Genomic DNA, 27355 nt, shown 5'->3' on the forward strand with positions numbered 1-27355 from the left:
AGGACTCCAAAATATGGATTTTTAGGGGGACACAGTTCAACCCCTAACAGCCTATTGAATGCCTAAATGGAGATGCCCAATGGCAACAGAATGTATGGGTTTAGAATAGAGCTTTGGGCCTGGGAATGAGATAGGTGGGGGTCATTAAAGGGTAGACATAAGAATGTGAGGGTGAATGCTAAGTGAGAAGAGACAGGGGCCAAGGACAGAGCCCTGAGAACACCACAGTTAGAGGATGGCCAGAGGAAGAGAGGACCATCCAGGAAACTGAGAAGGAAAGAGAGGCCAGGAGGGAAGCTGGACAGGTGTAGGGCCGCAGAAGCCAAGGGAAGAGGGCGTCTCAAGAAAGTGTGAGATGGGATCAATTGCATCATATGCTCCTAACAAGTCAAGTAAAATAAATTTAGCCCAGCAGCGTAGACATTACTGACCTTGGCAGGTGAGCACTTTCAAGTGTCAGGGGGTCAGAAGCCAGGCTTGAAAACTGAAGGTGGGATAGTAAGTGCAGAAAACACCCACAATGAATTTGGCTGTGAAAGGAGGAAGCAAAGGTTGATCGTCAGAGAGGGGAATAAATATTTCTCTGTTCTTTTAAAAAGGGATCACATGCATTATTTTTGATATTAATACATAAACACAGTACAAAATTCAAAAGCTACAGAGAAGAATGCAATGCAAAGTCAATTTCTACCCAGATATCCCCCCCACACACACACCATTGTCGCCTCCGGATGCACATGCTCCTTGCCCCAGATGCTGACCTTCATGAAGGACAGCAGTGGTTGTGGGCACCCAAGCTGCCGTCGTGGAGCTTGCCTGTGATGGAGATCAGAGGACCGGAGGGGAGTAAGGAAGGGATGACGAACCCTTAGTATCTTTTCCTGCAGAGTTGCCCTATGCTGTGTCTCTCTTCACGTGGCTCCCTCTGTGGGTTGTTCAGGAACTAAGTCCACACATTTCTCCTTTAGCCAGAGGGCCGGCAATGGCTTCCTGCTGTTGCTAGCGCTGGGGTTCTGCCTTTTTGTAAATAGTCCTTTTATTAAGTGGTACTCAAAATATCCAGTTTGCATCTGCCTTCAGCTTCCTGCTGGGATGCTAAAGGATACAGTCTCCTCCTAACTGTTCCCCAGACCCCTCCCCAGAGACAAATACAACCATCAGCTTCTGTGTTTATTCCCAGAAATATTCTATGCATTACAAAAGCATTTTCTATTTATTTTTACACAAATTGTATCATTTAACTGCCTGACCTGCACCTTACTTTCTTTTTTATCTTAAACATAGAAATTCCAAGCTTCTTGATTCTTTTTTTTTCTTTCTTTCTTTCTTTTTTTTTTTCTCTTCCTTCCTTCCTTCCTTTCTTCATAGAATACCACAGATACATACATATATATATATATATATATATATATATATATATATATATATGTGGAATTTCTGGGTCAAAAGAGCCATGCATTGTAATTGTGATAGATGTTGCCATATTGCTCTCCATAAAGAGCAATACACACTCTCCGTAGTTGTTAAAGTGTCTCTTTTCTCATACGTAGCCTAACCACACATATTCTTAAATATTTTGATCCTTCCTAATTGTCAAAGAGAAAGCAGTATCTCATTGTAGTTTTAAATTTGTTTCTTATTACACGTGAGGTTGAGTACATTTTTTCAAAAGATGCATTTGTATTGACTTTTCTATGAACTATTCATTTTTTTCACTGGGTTATTAGTATTTTTCATTGATTTATGTGAGGTCCTAATTGAGAAAGAGAATTCTTTTTCTGTAAATTAGTTTGCAAATATTTTCCCCAGCTTGCTATTTTTCCATTTTTTCTTCTATGGCTTCTTGGTTTTCTATCATAGTTTCAAAGAGGCCTTCTCCTCTGAGTGGGATGTCCCAATCTACAGCTTCAGATGTTCTTAGGTAACCTCAAGTGTTGACCATAAAGGTATGGTAGAAGCCTCTAGAGACAAGGTTCTGTTGCTGATGAGGTAGTGCACAAACCATCCACATAGACGTTGGAGTTACTTAGGAAGCTGCGAGGACTTAGGTAAGAACAAAGACACTGTGATTGAGGGTTGTGGCCAGAAGTGGAGTTTGGCAATAAATGGGGAGTAGAGGTTAGGAGAGATAGACTTGAGGCTTGGAGACATGAGAGCTTTTATTCAAGAGTAATGGCAGTGGTCCAGTGGCTAAGACTCCTCTCTCCCAATGCAGGGGGCCCATGTTCGACCCCTGGTCAAGGAACTACACCCCGCATGCACAACTAAGAGTTCGCCTGATGCAACTAAAGATCCCACATGCTGCAACTAAGACCTGGCACAGCCAAATAAATGAATAAATATTTTTAAAGAAACAAAAAGAGTAATGGCAGTGGGACTTCCCTGGTGGTCCAGTGGTTAAGACTCCACACTCCCAATGCAGGGTGTGCGGGTTTAATCCCTGGTCAGTGAACCAGGTGCCACATGCCACATGGCGGGGCCTAAAATAAATAAGTAAATTTGAAACAGTACATTTATAAAACCTCGTATGTAGTATGAGTCCACCTCTGTAAAAGAATTTTTAAAAAGCAGGAAAAAAAGAGTAATGGCAGTGAGTGAAAAGGACTCAAATCCCACCTCACAACTCTGAGGGTCATAGACAATATGAAACTTCCTCTCAGAATGGCTGCAGGTGAAACCATATCCTCAGAGGAAAGCCAGGTTTCGGTTAAGGTAGAAAGTAAAGGAAACTTCAATGCAGACTTGAGAAGTAGGGTAGTTGATACACCATGAACTGGTGCTTATAGAGGTCACAGCAGAAAAGTGTAGAAGGGAGAAGTGGGAGGTTGAGTCAGGGAAGACAAATTCAAGAAACAGTCTTGGGGAGAGATTACAGAAAAGAATCAGTGTGGGTGTCTGAATCTTGGGCAACGACTCGGGATTGCAGGGATCCTTATCAGGCTACAAGAGTGTCAAAAACATTTGGCCACAGCAGGTCTGTGGAGTGCCAGTCACCTGGGCCTGAACTAATTGATCTCAGAGGAGGATGTCATCTCAAGAGCACAGAGAGATTTGCCTCTGGAAGAGCTAAGGTTCAGCATCCATAGACTGGATCTCAGGGAAAAGCAAGAGCAAAACTGCCAGGCCTGTGGGTGCTCAGGTAAACAAGCAGAGGCCTGAGAACGCAAAGCCCTCGTTACTATGTGGTGAGTCTGGGTGCTACCTGGTGGTGTGTGTGAGGATGGGGGCAGATGGGGTTGAGGAGGAGAGCGCTGGGATATCCCACCGCACAAGGCAGTTCCCTTAGGCTCTTTGATAGCATTGGGTTGCGTATGTCTCATCCATCCATCCACCTAGCCAGCTACCTAGGTGGCTAATCCAACTATTTATCTCTATTTAAAATCAATCTTTTGGGAATTCCCTGGTGGCCCAGTGGTTAGGACTCTGTGCTTTCACTGCCAAGGCCGTGACCAAAAAATAAATAAATACATAAATAATAAAATCAATCCTTTTTTTTTTAATGAGTTGAAATTCTTTAAACTTGCATAAATCTGATTGTTAATTAATCTAGACTGGCCTTCTACCATCCCATCCTGACAAAACTAAGTCTAAAAACAGAATCCCAGAAAGTCTCTTCAATTTAATATCAAAAGAATGACCAAAAAGAGGCAATTTAAATCATGATCCAGTTTTCACCTTTCACAGCTATTGACAGCCTTCATGTTCACTTTTACAAAATATAAGCAGAAGACAGAGTGACCATATTTTTCTTTTCCTGACATATTCTGTCAAGTAAAGACTGTATTTCCCTACTGCAGTATTTTAACTATAGTCACCTTTAACCTTTTTGGGGGGCTCATGAAACTTTTGAGACTGATGAAAGCTATGGGACATTCTCGGCAGAAAAATACACACACATGCAAAATTTTGTTCCCTATTTCAGGGGGCTCCTAGAACCTCAGCTGTATCAGGACCCCAGATACAGAGCCTGTTTTAGAGTTGGAAAGACAAGTGCAGGTCTTACATGATGTCAGTGACTTTATGTCCGTTGGGTCCCATCTGTCAACAGGAAACAAAGATTCAAATCTATCAGAGTGGAAACATCTCGTGTCCATATTTACTTTGTAACTCTCCACCCCCATTCTCAGTTCTGTTCACATCATCTTGAGAACATATTTTTTTCCTTTGGCTCCAACTGGTGGCTTTTAGTTCCTAGACAGTGGCTCATTTATTTGTGCTGCATCCTTTTCTTGCTGGGATACAAGAGATTTATTGATCTCACAATAAATTCTTTTGCTTGATTTTCATGCAAACCATCAGTGTCAGGATTTTTGGCTTTTTTTTTTTTTTTTTTTTTTGATAGAGAAGACTTGCACGTCATTTGCATCTCATTAGTAATACTCAAGTAAGAATCTCCCTTCTAATAAAGTCACATTGTAAGTTAATAAAAGCAATTATGTGTTGACTGTTCTAACACTTTCATTTGGTTTCGTTTCCGTCTTTATTTCTCCATTGACATTTTCTTAGGATTTGTAGATTTTTGGATCAATGTCTGTAAGCCTGTAATTATACAAATATGTTTTACAGAATTGCAGGGACCTTGGAAATCCAGGTTTAAAAAATACTTCCAGTAAGCATGACTTACTCCTATGCCTCGTTACCGAGCAGTCTCTCTAAATCTTTACTTGATGCCTCTCAATATTGTGTATTCCAGGTCAACGGTAGTACAGAAGCCCTCGTGAGTGTCCCTAGCACACATCAAAGACATTTCAAATGATGTCAAAATTTTTTACTCTTTTGCTTGACTATTTTTGTTGTGTAGTACTTGAATTCAATACTCTCTTCAATTTATAATTAATACAATAGTAAAACCTGCAACTATAATAGAAAGTAAGGCTATAATTTTATTTGGGGTCTTTAAAGCATTTTATTAAGTTGCCATCAGTAGCATGTAATTGTTTTAGTCATAGAAAGGCAATGAAGCTCTAAGAGAACTGAGGCAAACAGCCCAGACTAGATTTTGTGATGCTGTTTGATTTAAATGCTTTTGAAGGTGCTACCTTGCATACAGACAATTCAAATAAGTGATAATAATCCAGTAGTGTGTGGTTATGCTACCACAATGACCATATGATGGCACAGATACTAGGTACAAGTATCAAAGTGGTGATGTGCACAAGCTCAGCAATCAGACTGCCTGGGTCTGCATCTTACTACTTGTGTGAGGCTGGATACATGTAACATCTCTGTGAAATGGAGTGGACGGTAGTCCCTACCTCATGGGGCTATTACTGAATCATACTGAATTTCCATCACTTAACAATGTATATTTTTAATAACTGAAAGTTAGAGTATTCTTTCTAAAATAAATGCCCTTCATTTGGGGGCTGCTTTTTAATTAATTTCATTACACAGTCCTTAGATTAATCTTTTAACTTTTTAATTTATTTTTGGCTGCATTGGTTTTTCGTTGCTGTGCACGGGCTTTCTCTAGTTGCAGCGAGGAGGGGCTACTCTTCGTTTCGGTGCGCGCGCTTCTCATTTCAATGGCTTCTCTTGTTGCGGAGCACGGGCTCTAGGTTTGTCGGCTTTTGTAGTCGCGGCACACGGGCTCTAGAGCGCAGGCTCAGTAGTTGTGGCGCAAGGGCTTAGTTGTTCCACGGCCTGTGGGATCTTTCTGGACCAGGGATCGAACCCACCTCCCCTGCATTGGCAGGTGCATTCTTAACCACTGTGCCACCAGGAAAGTCCCTGTACAATATATCCTTGTAGCTTATTTTATTCATAGTAGCTTGTATGTCTTGTACCTTGCCCCTTCACCTTATCTTTCTGTCTTATTTCACTTAGCATCTAAGACCCTCCAACAATATCCATGTTGTTGCAAATGGCAAAATTTCATTCTTTTTTGTGGCTGAGTAGTATTCCAGTATGTGTGTGTGTGTGTGTGTGTGTGTGTGTGTGTGTGTGTATTGGGGTGGCAAAAAAAAAACTGTTCGGGTGGAAAAACCTGAACGAACCTTTTGCCCAACCCAATATATATATATAAATAACATCTTCTTTATCCATTCATCTGCTGATGGACGGTTAGGTTGCCTCCATATCTTGGCAATTGTAAATAGTGCTGCTATGAACGTTGGGGTGCACATATCTTTTTGAATTAGTGTTTTTGTTTTTTTTTTTTTTTTGGATAAATACTCAGGAGTGGAATTGCTGGGTCATATGGTAGTTCTATTTTTAGTTTTTTGAGGAATCTCCATACTGTTTTCTGTAGTGGCTGTACCAATTCACATTCCCACCAACAGTGTACAAGGGTTCTCTTTTGTCCACATCCTTGCCAACACTTGTTATTTGTAGACTTTTTGATGATAGCCATTCTGACAGATGGGAGTTGATACCTCATTGTGGTTTTGATTTGCATTTCCCTGGTGATTAGCGATGTTGAACATCTTTTCATGTGCCTATTGGCCATCTGTATATCTTTGGAAAAATGTCTATTCAGGTCATCTATCTTTTAATCTCGTTGTTTTTTGGATGTTGAGTTGTATGAGCTGTTTATATATTTTGGATATTAACCTCTTACCAATCATATCATTTGCGAATACTTTTTCCCATTCAGTAGGTTGTCTTTTTGTTTTGTTGTTGGTTTTCTTTGCTGTGGAAAAGTTTTTAAGTTTAATTGGGTTCCATTCATTTATTTTTGCTTTTGTTTCCTTTGCTTTAGGAGACCAAAAAAATAATAATAATACAGTGCTACAATTTATGTCAAAGAGTGTTCCACCTATGTTTTCTTCTAAGAGTTTTATGGTTTTCCATTTAGATTAATTTCTAATACCACACTTTTTTTTTTCCCAACAGATAGAATGAAGAAGCTTTGCTTTGGTAACAAAACTACTAAAATTCAGACTAAGAATCAAACTTTTAAATGAAACCCAGGGGGAACTCCTGATTTTTAGTGTCCTAATTAGACATTAGCAACTGAAGTTAAAATTTCTTTTAACCCTTTAAATTTCAGTTTCCTCCCTGGAATGCCACTGAGAACAAGCAAATGATAAGCTAAGATGGTTGGGAATTGTTTGCCTGGTGAACCCAATCTAACAGGCATTGACAAAGAAATACAGAAAGCTTTTGAGGTTAAAAGTGAGAAAGGCTAGGGAATTCCCCGGCGGTCCAGTGGGGCGCAGCCACAACAACAACAACAAAAAAAAACGGTGAGAAAGGCTAGAAAGTAAAAGCTGACTTTCTATATGAGTCACAGGCGTACAATCTATATTTCTCATATTTGGTCAACACCCTCTATCAAAGTCCTTATACATTCTGGACTTTCAGAAAAAGCCAAAAAATCACATACTTCAAGAGGCATGAAAGTATATTTCAAGTCAGTCCCTCTAATTACAAAATGTTAGCCAAAAAAGAAAATTTCCATAACTAAACTCTTAAATTGAGTTCAAAAAATCTTTTCTACTTAAAAAAAAGGCACCACAAAACATTTATAGAACTGTACAGAGAAAAATGTCCAACATAATCTGAATTTCTTGATTCTAATGTTTGACCAAACCCAGTATATATTTAACAATCAATTTGCTTTCCTAAAACCAAAATTTAAAGGAAAAAAGACATTTTATCTTCCTAAATATAAGTGGTATAAAACAAAACCAGTAAGAAGCATAACTGCCTTTAACTAAAACCAAATAAAGAAGAATCTAGATGATACAAATTTACTTAAATTAAAACATTACAGTATATATGTATGTGCATACATGTGGGAAAAATATCATATAATCTGTAAGATGAAGTGAAATATGTATACCCTATTTATATAACAAAGGCTGAGAAACTTAAACTCCTAGATCACATAATACCTCATCAAAACTTTTTTTAATCCATAGACTAATCCCTTGAAGGTAGCTATTAGATGAAACAACAAAAGCTTTCATCTAAGGTTTTAGCCCTTTCTATTGACTTTCTTTTCTTTATGATCCTGTCTCAAAAGACAAATGGTATATTTTGTGTATGTGTAAACATCAGACTTTCAAGCCATTTTACTACAGTCCTTAGAAACAATTCATTGCTTCAGCTCTTCATGCACACCTGAGTTGGTGGAGGTTTCAATTCGGAGGTCTTCTGTTTCCTCCTTTAAAGCAAACTCGGCAGAAGATGGGTGTTCCTGCATGCTGGATTTCAGGGCATGAGCTGCATAATTAAGGCTGGTGTTTTCACTCCAATGCCAGTAACCTGAGAAGGGGTTGTAGAGCATTCCTGCCACAGTTTGAACTGACAGACCGTCTGAGAAAACAATATATCAGACAGAGCACATTTAATAAATATTTACCTTCCACATGCCAAGAGTCTCATGCAACTCTCCAAATTAAAAAAGGATTCCTAACTCAATAGGCACAAATACTTTGTAGCCATGTACAGCTCATTCTTTACTGCAGCAGAACATAAACTCTAGCACGGTATTTGGAATTTGGTAAGTACTCAATAAATGTTAGCTGTTTTTAGAAAATATCTGCCAACAACTGACTGTTCCAATCATCTTTAAAATATTTTTTCTACTCTATTTTCAACAAAGTTACTTGCAGAGAAGAAATTACCACATTTCATTGGACAGATAATATTATTCCAAGTAAAATCAGGTTTATTGATATACTGTTATATGAACAAAACGCATGAGACACACATGAGCCTAAGAGGAATACCAAATGCCAAATAAATGAACTGACAAGTGTTATTACTTGACAGGAATTCAACAGGTAAATCAAGTGCTCACGAGGTGTAAAGCAGAGCTAGGCATTGTGGGGAGCACAAAACGGAGACAGTCTTGCCTTCAAGCCAGAAAGAGGTTAAGAACACTAAAATAACTGTACTATAAGGCATGCTATAACTAGCATAAAACACTACATAAAAAGTGACAAGGAAGTTCAAAATATATCTGACTATGAAGGAATCAGGAAAAGTAATATGCAAAATAAGCTGATTCAAGCACGGCCTCAATAGGACAAACTGAGGACGTGTAACTAAAAGACATTCGTACCTCATCCTAAAACAGGTGAGGACTAAACAGCCAAAAAGTATTCATTGATCATCTATGATTTGCTTGGCCCTGGGTTAGGTGCCACAGGTGAGAGAAAAGTGGATGTAATACTTAATCCTAACTTCAAGGCGTTTATGATCTAGTTGAGGAAAGAAAACCAACATCCAAAGAATAGTGGCCTATTTCATTAAGTGCTAGGTTATGTGATTAATAATTAGAGGCACATTAAAAGTTCAGTTAGGCCTTGGAAATTGGAAAAAATTTTAATACTTACTTGATTCCAGAATACTCTCTAGCTTTTCAGGGGAAACAAACTTCTCCCACGTATGAGTACCTTTTGGCACAATACCTGCAATCTGCTCTGAAAAAACAATTCCCAAGGCATAGGACAGCTGTGTTTTGTTGATTGTAGTAATGAATAAAGAACCACCAGGCTAAAAAAAATATGTGTAGAAGTAAAATTTTAAATGTTAGGAGTATCAGTTAGATAAAGGCTTGGCTTCCCCGACCCTCCTCCTTCCTTCCAATTTAAGTGCAGTTAAGATACACAAGTATGGGGACTTCCCTAGAGGTACAGTGGTTAAGACTCCGTGCTCCGAGTGCAGGGGGCACAGGTTCGATCCCTGGTCGGGGAACTGAGATCGCACACCACGTGGCCAAAAAAAAAAACAAACAGGGCTTCCCTGGTGGTGCAGTGGTTGAGAATCCGCCTGCCAATGTAGGGGACACAGGTTCGAGCCCTGGTCTGGGAAGATCCCACATGCCATGGAGCAACTGGGCCCGTGAGCCACAGATGCTGAGTCTGCGCCTCTGGAGCCTGTGCTCCGCAACAAGAGAGGCCGCGATAGCGAGGGGCCCGCGCACCGCGATGAAGAGTGGCCCCCACTCGCGGCAACTAGAGAAAGCCCTCGTGCAGAAACGAAGACCCAACACAGCCAAATAAATAAATTAATTTTTTTAAAAAAAGGTGAAGGGAGCAGCACAGAGGGAGGCCCAATTCGACACGCTCCTCATAAAAAAAAACAAAAACAAACAAAAAAACACAAACCCACAAGTGTGAATAAAATATAATCTACCAAAATTGAGGGTTTTTTTCTTTCGGGAAGTTCACTGTTATGGGCAGTCCACTACAGATGCGCGTACTGAGTTTATGCAACAGTGCTTACAACTAACTCTTAAAATCACACATTACTATGATTTATGTTTATATTATATACATTCTTTTCTACATATCAAATAATTCATAATAAAAATATAGAAATGAGTTCCGGCTGCTCTTCCTTGTTACATGTCCACATTGATGTCTTTTTTTTTTTTTTTTTTTTTTTGTGGTACGCAGGCCTCTCACTGTTGTGGCCTCTCCCGTTGCGGAGCACAGGCTCCAGACGCGCAGGCTCAGCGGCCATGGCTCACGGGCCCAGCCGCTCCGCGGCATGTGGGATCTTCCCGGACCGGGGCACGAACCCGTGTCCCCTGCATTGGCAGGCGGATTCTCAACCACTGCGCCACCAGGGAAGCCCCACATTGATGTCTTAATGTGTCAACACTGCTTTCTTTTTGGGTGCCAAGCCTGCCTATTCTGTTTGGTACAGCGCACACTGCCCCGTGGTTTCTGCAGGCTGGCAAGTGTTCTCCGACAAAAGACTTAATGATTAAGGTATGAAAGTGTTTTGTTTTGCTTTGATTTCATTAGTATAAAGAATATAAAGAGATCAAGATAAGAACTTCAGTGAATGCAAACCACTTAGGGATTGTTTAGTCTGCCATATTTAGTGACTATATTTATAGTGTTTCCTGTATCTACTCCCACAAATGGCAAGAACATTAATGTCTCTTCCACACATTCTCATTAGCACCTGATGGAGATAAAATGCCAAAGACCCCTTCCAAAATAATCATATTAAGATATATATGTATGAAAATATCTCAAATACCACTCTAAACCAAAAATAAAAATGATAAGAGATGGCCCTGAAATATTGGGATGTGCCCTTAAAACTAAAATATCAGACACTACTTCATTACACATTATAACTTTTCTCTGTAAAACTCTAGTATTCTAAAATACCTCATTAAAAATCACTTATGTGTCAATTATATCTCAGTAGAGCTAAGGGAAAAATTACTTATAAATATCTAATCTGTGTTTCATAAAATCTTACTCTAAGGAAATAGTGATGAGCATTGGTCATTTTTCTTAATAGCCTTTCCATTAAAGCAAAAATTAGTTTTAAATTCCACAATGCCAGTATCCCTAATATATGTGAGAACTTCCATCCATACACACTGACTGAGACACTACACAAAAAGAAATAATTAAGGAATTTTCCTTGGAAAATAGGAGGTACACCTAATAAAATTTGTTTTTAAGAAGAAACACCACCAAGAAACTATACACATTGAAGGAGACTACGGAGACATGGCAACTAAATGCAATATGGAATACTGGATTGGATCCTGCAACAGAAAAATGACATTAGTGGAAACACTAATGAAATTTAACAGGGTCTGTAGTGTAGTTAATAGTATAATGTCAACTAATTTTGTAGTTTTGAGAAATATACCATGGGCTACATACAGGGCTAGAAGTACGGTGAGGCAAGTGAGGTACTGAGGGCACAAAACGCAAGGAGGTACTCACTCTCTGGGGCATGCAAATGCAGGACTGGCGCAGAATAGCGAGTGCGGCCTTTGACTTTCTGCCACACCTGCCTCACCCCAGTTCCTACCCTTATTATGTAGAATGTTAACAGTAGGGGAGACTGGGTGAAGGGCACCCTACACCACCCTTCACAATGGGAACACTGTATATTATCTTTCCAACTCTTCTATAAATCTAAAATTATTTTAAAACAAAAAGTATTTTTTAAAAGCTCTATTTAGATAAAAGCTATGCATTTAATTCTTTTAGCTCTTGACCTTAGGGAGTTACCTCTTGAATACATAAACAACAGAGTTGATACAGTAATAATAAAAATAATACTTTGGAAATATTTATTAAAAGAAAATTTGGAACCACCTTCAGAGGACTCTATCAAATTATATAAGCATAATAATGTAGGGACTTCCCTGGTGGCACAGTGGTTCATAATCTGCCTGCCAATGCAGGGAACACACGTTCGAGCCCTGGTCCAGGAAGATCCCACATGCCGCTGAGCAGCTAAGCCCGTGCGCCATAACTACTGAGGCTCTAGAGCCCACGAGACACAACTACTGAGCCCGAGAGCCACAATTACTGAAGCCCGCATGCCTAGAGCCCATGCTCTGCAACGAAGCCACCACAATGAGAAGCCTGCGCACTGCAGCAAAGAGGAGTCCCCGCTTGCTGCAACTAGAGAAAGCCCACGCACAGCAACGACGACCCAACACAACCAAAAATAAAATAAATAAATTTATAAAAAAAGATAATAATATAATGGAGAGAACCAGACTTCAAATAAAAAGATGTAGCCTTAAGCCCTACTTAAGTGCCTAGTGACCTTTGACTTAAAGACCATGTGACCTTTGACACCTCTCAGATTCTGATCTTCATTGGGTCAAAGGAGGTCACAATGCCTGCCTTACCTTCCTCACCTGGTTGTAGGTAAGATCTGATGAGATCATTTGTATGAAGTATTCTTTTATAAGCTGATAACTGTTACACATATCACATATACAGAGTGACTTAACAAATGCTGGCTAACCAATTTATGCTAATAATGGTTTTTTATTTTTAAGTATTAATCCAAGTCAGTTTCTTAGTAATTGTCATTCAATGCCTATTAGGTAATTAATCCAGACTATACCAAAGAAAAATACCACTATAAATCTATTGTTCGTATTGCAGTGTTCAGCACCAACATTTTTCAAGATCCCTCGACATCAAGATACTGGATCTGGAAAACCCCAGATATTGAGGGCAGGCTGAGAGGCAAGTAATCTCCGGTAGACATGCTGTCCCCTCATCCTGTATTCCTGGTTTCAAGTATTATAAAACATTTATTGCTATGGATACATACACAAACTCAAAAGAAAAAACAAATAAGTAAACTCTGTAAGTCTTACTTTTAACACTTGACAGCAGCACTGTATAAACGTTTCTAGGTCAATCACATGTTCTACAACTTCAGAAGCTACGACAGCATCAAATGTTTCTGCAGTTTCTTCCACAATCTTTTCCAGAGAACACGCTCTGTACTCTATCCTCTTATCCAGGACTGGGTCAAATGATTTATGGTGCTTTGCTGTTTTAATGTTCTCATCCACAGGATCAATTCCAATAACTGAAGCCCCAAGCCGCCCTAGAGGCTAATGGCATAAGAAATCATTACCCTCAGGAAGAAAATAGAACACATGTTAGCAATAAAAAGCTTCTCAAAAAGGAGACAAGATTAGGCACGAGGTGATAATTGTTGGAGATCATTTATGGGTACACGAAAGTTCAATATACCATTTTCCCTAGTTTGTACATGTTTGATAATTTCCATAATAAAAAGCTTAAAAGTGAGAACAATAATCACAACAAAACTTATCAAGAACTGCTTAATAGCGAGGAAATTTTTGTCTACATTCTCTAGATATATTTACAGGCACACAGTACAGTATTAACATATTTAAAGTGCAATAAATGTAACATATCATTGTAAAAAGAGCAAAATTTTCTAATACTCAAATTCGCTAAAGCACATTTTTTTCTCCATAGTTTCTCTTGTGACTGACTAAAAATGATTCTTCGTAGCTAATTCTTCTTTCAGTCTTTATATTGTCACTTCCGATGACATGCCCGAGTTTTTAAACACAGCCTTTATTTTGATCAAAACTGCATAGGATTTATTTTATAACTCTTTAGTTAATAAGTTAAAAGTATAAATCAAATTATTTTTACTTTAGAGACATAAATCTGTAATAATACACAGAGAAGATCATAGAACACATACAGTAAAATTGTACTAATTTACTATTTGATACACCTCATATTCTTGATTCTAAGGGATGTATTTTCACATATTTTACATTTCCTGAAATTTTATAATTGATGTCAAGAGAAACCAGCGCACTGCCATGTGAAGAACACATTTTCTGTGCATATGGAAACTTAGCTATGTATCAAAGGCTTCTGTTAACCTCACTGTCAACTTGACTGTTATGACCTTGACAGTAACACACACCATTGTATCTTCACTTACATTTGTATCCTATACTGTTTGCTTAAAATATCTTTCAAGCAAAGATTATGATGCAGCATTTAAACAAAAAGTTATTGTGTTGATAGGAGATTACAAAACAGAACTGTAGGGCATAAATATTCTGTCAGCTAAAGCAAGTATTGTTCACAGGGAGAAGTACTCTAGAGCACCTAAGAAGGGGAGAGCCCCCAAAGCAGGCAAAATTCTGTTACGTTTTGATACTGAAGCAAGCGCAAAAGGACAGCTTATCAGTGCATTTAAACCAGTGGAAATTGCCTAATATCTTGGGAGAGAAGAGACAACAAAACTTCCAAAGCTATTCAAATGACCAGTGCTTTTTTTTTTAATTGAAGTATAGTTGATTTACAATATTATATTAGTTTCAGGTGTACAACACAGTAATTCAATACTTTTATAGATTATACTCCATTTAAAGTTATTATAAAATAATGGTTATATTTCCCTGTGCTGTACAATATATCCTTGTTGCTTATTTATTTTATGCATAGTAGTTTTTAGCCCTTAATCCTCCTACCCATATCTTGCCCCTGTCCCCTTCCTTCTCCCCACTGGCAACCACTGGTTTCTTCTCTGTATCTGTGAATCTGTTTCTGTTTTGTTGTATTCATTTGTTTGCTTTATTTTTAAGATTCCATACATAAGTGATAACATACAGTATTTGTCTTTGTCTGACTTATTTTACTAAGTGTAATACCCTCTAGGTCCATCCACATTGTTGCAAATTGCAAAATTTTCATTCTTTTTATGGCTATTATTCCAGTGTGTGTGTGTGTGTGTGTGTGTGTGTGTGTGTGTGTGTGTGACATCTTCTTTATCCATTCATCTGTTGATAGACACTTAGGTTGCTTCATATCTTGGCTCTTGTAAATAGTGCTGCTATGAACATTGGGGTGCGTGTATCTTTTCGAATTAGTTTTTTTGTTTTCTTCAGATGTATACCCAGGAGTGGAACTGCTCAGTCATATGGTAGTTCTATTTTTAGTTTTTTGAGGAACCTCCATACAGTTTCCTGTAGAGGCTGCACCAATTTACATTCCCACCAACAGTGTACTACGGTTCTGTTTTCTCCACATCGTCATCAGCATTTGTTATTTGTAGACTTTTTAATGATAGCCATTCTGACTGGTGTGAGGTGATATCTAATTGTGGTTTTGATATGCCTTTCTCTGATGATTAGCAATGTTGAGCATCTTTTCATGTGCCTATTGGCCATCTGTATATCTTCTTTGGAAGAACGTCTACTCAGGTCTTCTGCTCGTTTTTTAACCTGGTTGTTTGTTTTTTGATGTTAAGTTGTATGAGCTGTTTATATATTTTGGATATTAACCCCTTATCAATAATATCATTTGCAAATACTTTCTCCCATTTCGTAGGTTATCTTTTTGTTCTGATGATGGCTTCCTTTGTTGTGAAAAAGCTTTTAAGTTTAATTAGGTCCCATTTATTTATTTTTACCAGTGCCCCACTTTTGTGTAAAAAAAAAAATTCCTCACTATAATTTTCTGAAATACTTATATATTTTTAAGAAAGTAAAAAGCATGTACTAGTTTATAATCTTAAAAATATTAAAAACAACATACACTTCCTGTTTTAAAATTGAACAATATTATTTGTTAAAAGGATAAAAGAGGCATAAGCCCACTTTTTCTCAATTTTTTTTTTTCCCCAGTTAAAAATGCCAAGAAAACTGGGCTTCCCTGGTGGCGCAGTGGTTAAGAATCCGTCTGCCAATGCAGGGGACACAAGTTCGAGCCTGGGTCCGGGAAGATCCCACATGTCGCAGAGCAACTAAACCTGTGCGCCACAACTACTGAGCCTGAGCTCTAGAGCCCGAGAGCCACAGCTACTGAGTCCACATGCCACAACTACTGAAGCCTGCACACCTAGAGGCCATGCTCCGCAACAAGAGAATCCACTGCAATGAGAAGCCCTAACACCGCAATGAAGAGTAGCCCCTGCTCACCGCAACTAGAGAAAGCCCGCACAGCAACGAAGCCCCAACACAGCCATAAATAAATAAATAAATAAAAATAAAGTTCCCTTTAAAAAAAAAAAAGAAAAATGCCAGGAAATTTATAAATCACTTACCTCTGTTAACAATCCACCACCACAGCCAACATCAAGAATCTTCATCCCAGACAAAGGTTTTCCTGGCTGGTGATCAGCAACTGTTTTTAAAAGATTGTCTCTTTTAAAAAAATTCAAAATATATAAAAACAAATTATTAATTTTATCAATAAAGTCTTAAAAGTGCATAATTTTCAAAGAAATATTAAACTCTTTTTAAATAGACTTGATTTGGGGGTAAAAAAACTTATTTTCAGCATAAAATGACATTATGCTTAATTTATAAGATATTTTTAGTAATCAGAAGCAGGAGGTTAAAGTAAAGTTCTTGAAATAACCTAGTAATAATTATGACTTAACTATTACTTTAGTAATAATCTAAAGAAAAACTTTAAAAACAATCTAGTTTAGATTAACCTAATTTTATTCACTTGAGATATCATGTCACCTGAGGTATTATTAGCTATGTTGCTAGTACTTGCTAGACCCATTTCATATCAGCAACAAATAGGTTATTTTACAGGGTTTAGTAGAAGCAGACTGTAGATCTATATTTTCAGAATTTGCCTATATTCCCTTCTAAATTGAGTCACTTTTCATCTTCTAAGTTAGTGGTGTTTTCATGATCATGTAAACAGGCATCCAAATCAAATAAACTTAATTCTAAGATAATCATAGCAATATTTTACCACATACACAAATGTACGCAAACACACACACACAGACACACACACACACACCCATATACACACAGATATATATAGCTAACAGTATCGTAAACTAAACTTTTAAGTTGGACTACATACAAATTCTACTTATACTTATATTAAAATAAATGCCATATATAATAAGGACATCTTAGGAAATCTTTTATTGCTATTCAAATTAATTGACTTCTAAGAAAAACCTAGATAGTGGTTAATAAGATCATTTCAGAATGTTATAATATACAGAAAGGACCCATTTCAAATGAAATCCAATCCATTCTTCACACATTGGCCAAAATAACTTCTTTACATCATAGTTTAGATCACATTGCTCCCTTTCAATGGTTTTAATTATGATCAGAATAAAATCTAAGCTTATAACCATAATTTGTACTGCCCTGGATGGTCTTTTTTTAGTGTGATGTCTAACTAGTAGTGTCACATTAGTTGGAATAGAGTAGTTCTCAAGCTGAGCGTGCATCAGAATCACCTGGAAGGAAAACACAGACTGCTGACCCCGCAAAGCAGTAGGTCCAGTGTGAGACCTGAGAATTTTGTATTTCTATCAAGAACACAGGTGATACTGATGTTGCTAGTCCAGGGCTAACCTTGAGAACAACTGATCTAGCCTAACAGAATGACATTTCTGCTTTTCTCTGTCTTAGTGTTTCAATGATCCACTAATTCAGTGGTAATAAGAATGTGCCAATATTTTCCTTTTTGCTGCACTGATAAAACCAGCAAAAACCAATCAGGAAGTTCCTTGAGGGCAGTCTGAATCTGATATTCTCTGTCTATCACAGTGCCTTGCCCATGTCGGCTACTCAAAAATGTTTAATAAATAAATAAATAAATGGACAAACGAATGAACAATTGATAAGTGGAGTCTTGAAAAGTGGAGTCTGATGAACCCTTGCCTTTATCTCCCATGGCAAACTCTAAGTTCCTGAAGCACACGGACTGTGTTTTGAATGATGAATATCTCAGTAGCTTTTACAGATTCTAGCCCCCAAGCTCTGTACAAGGTAAGTTCTCAAAAATATTTGTTGAATTGAACTTTCTCAGTACTATTCCCTTTATCAGAACTGCCTAAAGGCCAAAGATGCTATAAAATGACCTTGATGCCAAGGTCATATGGATTTAATTCTAATTAACTCGATAATATCCAAAAATACTTCAAGTTAATTTATGAAACAGTATAGAACTCGAGTGATGCTATTAAAAAATTAATAGTTTCGGGACTTCCCTGGTGGGACAGTGGTTAAGAATCCGCCTGCCAGTGCAGGGGACATGGGTTCGAGCCCTGGTCCGGGAAGATCTCACATGCCGTGGAGCAACTAAGCCCGTGCGCCACAACTACTGAGCCTGCGCTCTAGAGCCCGCAAGCCTAAACTACTGAGCCCACGCGCCTAGAGACTGTGCTCCACAACAGGAGAGGCCACCGCAATGAGAAGCCTGTGCACTGCAATGAAGAGTAGCCCCTGCTCGTCACAACTGGAGAAAGCCCGTGTGCAGTAACGAAGACCCAACGCAGCCAAAAATAAATAAATAACATAAATTTAAAAAAATATTTTTTTAAAAATTAATAGTGTCAAACAATGGACATTGAAGAGAATCTCCCTAATTTCTAAAGCAAAGTTAAAATGCAGCATTTTGAACCTAGGCATAAACCGAGAGAAAAATGAACTCAAAAGAAAATGAATTCTTGAAAAGAGTTGTATTTTAAAAGACTAGAATTTCTGTAATGTTACCTAATGAACGGCACCCTCAGGTCGTTCATAGAGTGAAGAGGTGCATATACTCCTTGCTCGTCCCACCACCTGTGTGCCAAGGCCAGGAAGGTCTTCACCTCACTGCTGTCTACAGTGGTCCGGGAAGCACTGTACAGTCTTGTCCAGGGGAGTCTAAGAGGTCAGAAGGAAGAGCCAGGCAAAAACTGTCATTTATAAAAATGTAACATGGGATATATTGAGTAGAAAGATATTCTAATTTGCAATTTATTTGCATGTATCACTCATTTTTGATGCTTCAAAACAAGTTTTCTCATAATCATATTGCTTATAAATAAATATATATTTATATGTGTGTGTGTATGTGTATATATATATATATATATATATATATATATATATATATAGTCACAGATGAAACAAATTAATTTGCTTTCGAAGTAAGTTACAACAAAAATGAAACTTTATAAAACCTGGCCTTTTGGGTCACATAGTAGTAGTAGTAGTAGTAGTAGTAGTAGTAGTAGTAGTAGTAGTAGTAGTAGTAGCAGCAGCAGCAGTAGTAGTAGTAGTAGTAGTAGTAACTATTTACTGAATACTTAGTAAATGCCAGGTACTGCCTGTTTAAGAAATCCCTATACGTCATATGTCATCTTATTTAACCCTCAGCAACTCCATAAGGTAGGTACTATTATTATCTCTAGTGCACGAAGAAGCAAAGGAAGGCTCAGAGAGATTAAGTGGTGGAGCCAGAATGTGAACTTAGATGCCTCAGCCTTCTCTCCATTTCTACTGCTTCATCATACTAATCCAAGCTCCCGTCATCTCTTGCCTGAACTATTGTCCTAGCCTTCTAATCAGCTGGCCTGCTTAGGACTTCATCCCCCTCTAATCTGTTCGCCACAAATGCACCCAGAGTGACTGCTCTGAAATATAAATATGATCATGCTATTTTCCTGCTTAAAATGCTTCCATGGCTTTCCAGTGACATTGGGAAAAAGACCAAAATCCTTAGCATAGCATACAACATTCTGAATTCTTTGGTCCCAGTTTCTTCCCTCTCCAAAGTCACTTCCCACTACTCTCCTCACCCTCCCCACTCCAGCCACGTGGGCCTTCCTTAAGTTCTCTGAATTGGCCATGCTTGCTCATTCCCCAGATACCTTAGATATGTCATTCCCTCTGCCTGGAACATTGTTCTCACACTCCCCCTTCCCTCCTCTACACACCTAATTAATTTCTTCTCATCCTTTAGACCTCAGTTCAAATGGAATGGCATCTAATACTGTCCTATTTTAACTCCTGTACAACTCTGTACTTCTTTGTGAGCCTGTGTGATTAGTTGATCATGTCTCTCCATTAGAACATAAGCTGTCTTGCTTACCATTATATTCCTAGTGACAAGCACAGTTCCTAAAACACAGTTGGTGCTCGGGAAACATTTGTCAAATAAATAATCTGAAGGAAAAGGCCCAGAAAAGTATATAATTCACGTAAATATTTTTTTTAATCAAATGGAATCAAACAGGGACTAAATGGGGATCAGACAGACACTATACCAGGTCTCATGTCAAAGTACCTGATAGGAAAATCCTCCAGAGGTTCTTGGGTAAAAGAGAATAGGTTGTTACATTAGCATAGGTAATGCCATTTAAATTTTTACTACGTTTTTCTTAGCTACATAGAGTACATTCTATACTGATTACCTTTTAAGAGTTAAATAGCACTCTTCTTTAAAATTATTTTATGAATATTACCCTTTTTTTCATGCTTCATGCAAAGCCTCAGTAATCAAGGACTAACTTACAGGGACTTCCCTGGTGGTCCAGTGGTAAAGAATCTGCCTTCCAATGCAGGGGATGCAGGTTCAATCCCTGGTCGGGAAACTAAGATCCCACATGCCACGGGGCAACTAACCCCCCTCACCACAACTACTGAGCCCACGCGCCTCAACTAGAGAGCCCACGTGCTCTGGAGCCTGCATGCCACAACTAGAGAGAAGCCTATGTGCCGCAACGAAAGATCCCACATGCCACAACTAAGACCCAATGAAGCCAAAAATAAACAAAATAAATAAAATAAAAATTTTTTTAAAGGGACTAACTTACAATAGTTAACAGTAGGTGGTTGCTCAGTTGACTGAGAATGATTTTACAGACATCCAATCTTAAAAGAGCCAGTTCATTTATGAGAAGTGGAGCATGCACTTGGAAAACAGAGCTCATACCTTAACCCAATGCAATATTTTTCACAAAGTTAGAAACTGTTTTCTAATATATGAATACATAAAGATATTACTTTGATTCAATCTTACTATCTAGAATGTATACTTAACCACCTTATATTTATGTTGCACCCAAATCATTTATGATTTAAGCATTGCGTTATTTGTGTCCTGTCATAAGGATATTATGAGGAAGTAAAAAGTAGTTCTCTGAGTAATATAGTCTTGTATTAAAAATAAAAGCTATCACTAAATATGGATGAAAGGCTATGGATGTATACTATATTACAAATTTTCTGTGGGTTTGAAATTTCCCAAATTTAAAAGTTGTTGGGGGCTTCCCTGGGGCTTCCCTGGTGTCCCAGTGCTTGAGAATCTGCCTGCTAATTCGGGGGACACGGGTTCGAGCCGTGGTCTGGGAGGATCCCACATGCCGCGGAGCAACTAGGCCCGTGAGCCACAACTACTGAGCCTGCGCGTCTGGAGCCTGTGCTCCGCAACGGGAGAGGCCACGACAGTGAGAGGCCTGCGCACCGCGATGAAGAGTGGCCCCCGCTTGCCGCAACTATAGAAAGCCCTCGCACAGAAACAAAGACCCAAAAGAGCAAAAATAAAAAATAAATAAATGAGGCAGAAGCAAATAACTGCCCTTTAAAACAGATTAAAAAAAAAAGTTGTTGGAAAAATAAGAATATTTAAATAAATAAAAGCTACCTTAATCAAACCACATTAGCTATACTGACAGTTTATTAAACACAATCAATACTAAACTATTATTGCACATAATTATGTGAATATTTGCCACAGTAATGAATAAACTTACCTGTAACTTTCCACCCTATTCAGGCAGGCAAAAGTCATGCTATAGGATTTGAAACACATGATTCTGTATTCACTGAAAACCGATGGTTTAATTTGTAGACTCCAACTGAGCTGATTTTTTGAATAAGCTGAAAAAAGAAAATTAAATGTCTAGAGAAAGCATTGCACAGTACGAATCCCTGATATGCATGTAATTGAAGAAACTATTTTATACAGCAATCATATTACAGTTGATAAACAAAAGGGTTTTTTTCCCTTAATTTTGGATTTTACTTTAAATTACAAAATAAAAATCTTGCATTCTGCCATCTAACTCCAATCAGATATTTCTGACATAATAATCATCAAAAATAAGTAATGCCTATGGTAAAGTTTTTCATGCCATTTGTTTTTACATATACATTATGCTGCACAAAATTATTAAAAAATGATATTCAAATTTACCTTTTAAACTAGAGTAATTTTTTTTTTGCCACACCACACACCTTGTGGGATCTTAGTTCCCCAACCAGGGATCAAACCCGGGCACTTAGCAGTGACAGCACAGAGTCCTAACCAATGGACCACCAGGGAATTCCCACAAACTAGGGTAATATTAATTTTGAGATTATGTATCAAAACCAGTTCAAATTAAATCCATTTCATGTAGAAATGGATTTAATTGGATGGAATGGATTTATTTGTATGCTCAACACATTTTATAGAGGAAAAAAAATGTGCACTTTATAGACATATATATCTCCTAAAATAAACAGTCATTCAGTTTATATGTTCCAACTTACACAGGGACCTGCTTTATGAACTAGTTACTCTGCTGCAGAACATTCAGTTGTTCAATAAACATTCAAACAAAGTAGACCTTAGAGCAAAGAAAACTACCAGGGACATTACATTATGATAAAAGAGACAAAACAGCAAAGATTTACTATATAGTACAGGAAACTATATTCAATATCTTGTAATATCCTATAAAGGATATATAGGTTATATATAGGATATATAGGTTATATATACATGTAATAACCCACATATACAGATGTAAATCTATAGACTTACATCTATATATAAATCTACATATATAGATGTAAATCAACTATACTTCAATTTTTAAAAAAAGAGAGAGAGAATCCACCAAGAAGACAAATTACTCTGGCAAAAAACAGACAAAAACCAGACAAAGATGGTACAGCAAAGAAAACCACAGACCAATTTCTCTCATGAACAGACACAAAAATTCTCAATAATTAGTAAACAGAATCCAGCAACATATAAAAGGAAAAATACAGCATAACCAAGTAGGATTTATTCTATCTATGCAACAGTAGTTCAAGAGTAGAAAATCAATCAATGTAATCTACCATATAAATAGTTGAGAGAAGAACACACATAAGCTTACTAATTAATGTTGACAAAACATTTGACAAACTCTGCACCCACTTACAACTAAAAACTCTCAGCAAATTAAGAATATAGAAGAGAAATTCTTCAATCTGATAGGACACCCATAAAAATTCTATAGCTCACAAAGTACTTAATGGTGATAGACGAAGTGCTTTACACCTAAAATCAAGAACAAGGCAAGAATGTCCATTCTCATGACTCCTATTCAACATACTACTAAAAATCTTAGCCAGTACAATAAGGCAAGAAAAGGAAATAAAAGGCATACAGAATGGAAAGGAAGAAATTAAACGGTCCCTATTTGCAGATATGATTGTCTATATAGAAAATTCCAAGAACTCTTTAAAAAATAAAAATAAAAAGCTCCTGGAATAAGTCGGTTCATCAAGGTAACAGACTACAAATTAAACACACAAAAATGTCAATTGTTTCTATACATTAACAATGAACAATTGGAAAGCAAAATTCAAAATGCTCTATTATTTAAAATCAGTCCAAGAAAGAATACTTCCATTGTTGTATAAATCCCTCAAAACACGTTCAGAGTCTGTATGCTGAAAATTTATATAAAACACTGATGAAAGAAATAAAAGACAACCTAGTAAATGATGAAACATACTGTGTTCATGGATTGGAAGAGTCAATATAAATCCTCCCCAAATTGATCTATACGTTTGACACAATTTCTATCAAAAGAGACAGAATAAACAATGTTAAAAAGGAGAATAAAAAAAAAAAAAAAAAAAAAACAAAAAAAAAAAAAAAAAAAAAAAAGGAGAATAAAATTGCAGAAATCAAATACCCAATTTTAAGACTTACAGAGCTACAGTAATCAAGACAGTGTGGTACTGGAGGAGAGACAGACTGAAATATCAATGCAACAAGACTGTCCAGAGAGAGGAAAAAAAAGAAAGTTCACCCAACTGATTTTTTTTTTTTTTTTTTGCGGTACGCGGGCCTCTCACTCTTGTGGCCTCTCCCGCCCGTTGCAGAGCGCAGGCTCTGGACACGCAGGCTCAGCGGCCATGGCTCACGGGCCCAGCCGCTCCGCGGCATGTGGGATCTTCCCAGAGCAGGGCACGAACTATGTCCCCTTTATCGGCAGGCGGACTCTCAACCACTGCGCCACCAGGGAAGCCCCCAACTGATTTTTTGGACAATGGTGCAAAAGCAGTTCAACGGTGGAAGAATGGTCTTTCCAGTAAATGGTGTTGAAACAATTAGACATCATTGACAAAAAAGAAAATTTTGACCAAAATCTCACATCTTATACAAAACTGAACTCAAAATGATCTAAATGCAAAACTATAAAACTTTTAGAAGAAAATAAAGGAGAAGATCTTCCTGACTTAGGGTTACACACAGAGTTCTCACATCTGACACCAAAATCACAATCCATAAAAGAAAATATTGATTAAATTGGATTTAATCAAAGTTTAAAACTTTTGCTCGGCAAAACACCTTGTTAAGAAAAAGAAAAGTCAAGTCACAGAGTGGGAGGAAATATTTGTAAAACATATATCCCATAAAGAACTTGTATCTGGAATATATAAAGATACTCTTTAAACTCAACAGTAAAACGAAACAGAAAAACAAAAAACCTCCCACAGAAAAACAAAATAAGCAATCCAATTTTAAAATGGCTGTGGGTATTATAAAAAGGGTATAAAAAAGACACAGACATTTCATCAAAGAAGATATACAGATGCAAATAAGCACATGAAGAGATGTTAAATAGCAGTAGCCATTAGAGGGATGCAAATGAAAGCCACTACATACCTATCAAATTGGCTAAAATTTAACCATCCCTGATATTACCAGGTGCGGATCAAGACATGAAAAAACTAAATCTTATATTGCTAGTGGGAATGTAAAATGGTACAGACACCATGAAAAGCAGTTTAGCAGTTTCTAATAAAGTTAAACATATATTTATCATGCAGCTTTGCAAGTTCATTCCTGGGCATTTATCCCAGAGAAGTGAAAACTTACATCCACACAAAAACCTGTACATCAACATTCACAGCAACCTTATCCATAACAGCCCCAAACTGGAATCAATCTAAATATCCAACAATAGATGAATGGTTAAACAAACTGTGGCATATTCATATCATGAAATACTACTCAGAATTCAAGAGGAATGAGCTACTGATACATGCAAAAACTTGGATGGATTTCAAGGGTATTTATGTTGAGTGCAGAAACATTTTTTCAAAAGGTATATACTGTAAGATTCCACTTACATAACACTTGTGAAATGGCAAAATTATAATGGAAATAATAATATAATGTAATGGAAAATAGATCAAGGTTTAAGGTTGGTGGTAGGGTTTGACTAAAAAGGAGTATTACCAGGAGTTTCGCTGTGATTGTGGGACAGTTCCATATCCTGATTGTGGTGGTTATTACACAAATCTCTGTGTGGTAACACACACACACACACACACACACACACACAAATGCATGTAAAGGTGGTGAAATCCAAAGAAGGACTGTAGTTTAGTTGATGGTATCATACTAACGTCAATTTCCTGACTCTGACAATGTAATATGGTTATGTAAGATGTTATCACTGAGGAATTGGGTAAAGGGCATACGGAACTTCTCTGTATTATTTTTGCACCTTCTTATGAGTCTATTTCGAAATTTTAATTGAAAAGTATAAAAGTGGGCTTCCCTGGTGGCGCAGTGGTTGAGAGTACGCCTGCCGATGCAGGGGACACGGGTTCATGCCCCGGTCCGGGAAGATCCCACATGCCGCGGAGCGGCTGGGCCCGTGAGCCACGGCCGCTGAGCCTGCGCGTCCGGAGCCTGTGCTCCGCTACGGGAGAGGCCTCAACAGTGAGAGGCCCGCGTACCGCAGAAAAAAAAGAAAAAAAAAAAGTATAATAGTGGACACTACAAAGTGCTTCTCCTCCCCCTGACTCTAGGTATCCAACTTCCCTCTCTGCAGGCAACCAATGTTACTAGATTTGCATGTAAGCCTCCAGATATTGTATACATATTTCATTTTTGTGTATCAATTTCTCTCTTATTTTATACAAAATGTAGCACAGTATACTCACTGTTCTGCACCTTGCTCTTTCCACCTATCAATGTATCTTGGAGATTTTTTTCATAATAGAGCATAAAGAACTTCCTTTTTTTTAGGTTTGCAAGGTAATCCATTGTAGCAGTACCCTGTTTTTTTTGAATTTTATTTTATTTATTTTTTATACAGCAGGTTCTTATTAGTCATCCTTTTATACACATCAGTGTATACATGTCAATCCCAATCTCCCAATTCATCACACCACTACCACCACCACCACCCCGCCACCTTCCCCCCTTGGTGTCCATACGTTTGTTCTCTACATCTGTGTCTCTATTTCTGCCTTAAGCAGTGCCCTATTAATGTACATTTATTTATTTCTATTTTTTTGTTATTCTGAAAACATAAGATTGAATACATAGGTAATTTATTTTATTTGTGTGTGTGTGTGTGTAGTACGCGGGCCTCTCACTGTTGTGGCCTCTCCCGTTGCGGAGCACAGGTTCCGGACGCGCAGGCTCAGCGGCCACGGCTCACGGGCCCAGCCGCTCTGCGGCATGTGGGATCTTCCCGGCCGGGGCACGAACCCGTGTCCCCTGCATCGGCAGGCGGATTCTCAACCACTGCGCCACCAGGGAAGCCCAAGTAATTTATTTTTGAGAGTACCTGTATGTAAAACCGCAAGAATTGTGTCAATTGGCATATGCATTTATAAATTTGTAATTACTTTCTTACATGTTGAACCAATTTGCAATCTCACTAGAAACTATGAGTTTCTAGTGTTGGTTTCCCCACACTGATAATACTTTGATAGTCACCTATGCAGTGTATTATCAAACTTTTTTATCTTTGCTAATCCAATAGGTGAAAATGGTATCTCACTATAGTTTTAATTTATCATGAGTGAGGTTAAGTGTCTTTAAGTTTAATGGTGCTGTGGTCTGAATATTTGTGTCTCCTCCAAATTCACATGTTGAAATCCTGACCCTCAAGGTGATGGTATTAGGAGGTGGGGGTCTTTGAGAGGGATTAGGCTTTGAGGGTGGAACCCTCATGATTGGGTTTAGTGCCCTAATAAAAAGAGAACCCAGAGAGCAAAAACGCTCCACCTATGAACCAGGGAGTGAGCACTCACTCACCAGACACCGAATCTTGTACTCTGCAATCTCCA

The 27355-nt window shown here is 37.9% G+C and overlaps 1 protein-coding gene across 8 annotated transcripts in view; it reads right to left on the bottom strand.

Annotated features, from left to right (window-relative positions):
• COQ3 (coenzyme Q3, methyltransferase) overlaps positions 1–27355 on the bottom strand; it is a 31469-nt gene that overhangs the window by 294 nt on the left and 3820 nt on the right. Inside the window, exons 2-9 of one of the 8 annotated variants that reach the window (XM_067011514.1) lie at positions 21751–21877; positions 18725–18877; positions 16288–16387; positions 13058–13300; positions 9288–9447; positions 8068–8262; positions 6560–6631; positions 2175–4038 (exon numbers count right to left, since the gene is read on the bottom strand). In XM_067011514.1, the coding sequence (XP_066867615.1) occupies positions 4019–4038; positions 6560–6631; positions 8068–8262; positions 9288–9447; positions 13058–13300; positions 16288–16387; positions 18725–18877; positions 21751–21877 (1070 nt within the window). In that variant the 3' untranslated portion in view covers positions 2175–4018. The other 7 variants (XM_067011513.1, XM_059083690.2, XM_067011515.1 and 4 more) reach the window with 7 other exon arrangements.

Source organism: Kogia breviceps, chromosome 13 (genome assembly GCF_026419965.1).
Source record: "Kogia breviceps isolate mKogBre1 chromosome 13, mKogBre1 haplotype 1, whole genome shotgun sequence".
NCBI classification, from domain to species: domain Eukaryota; kingdom Metazoa; phylum Chordata; class Mammalia; order Artiodactyla; family Physeteridae; genus Kogia; species Kogia breviceps.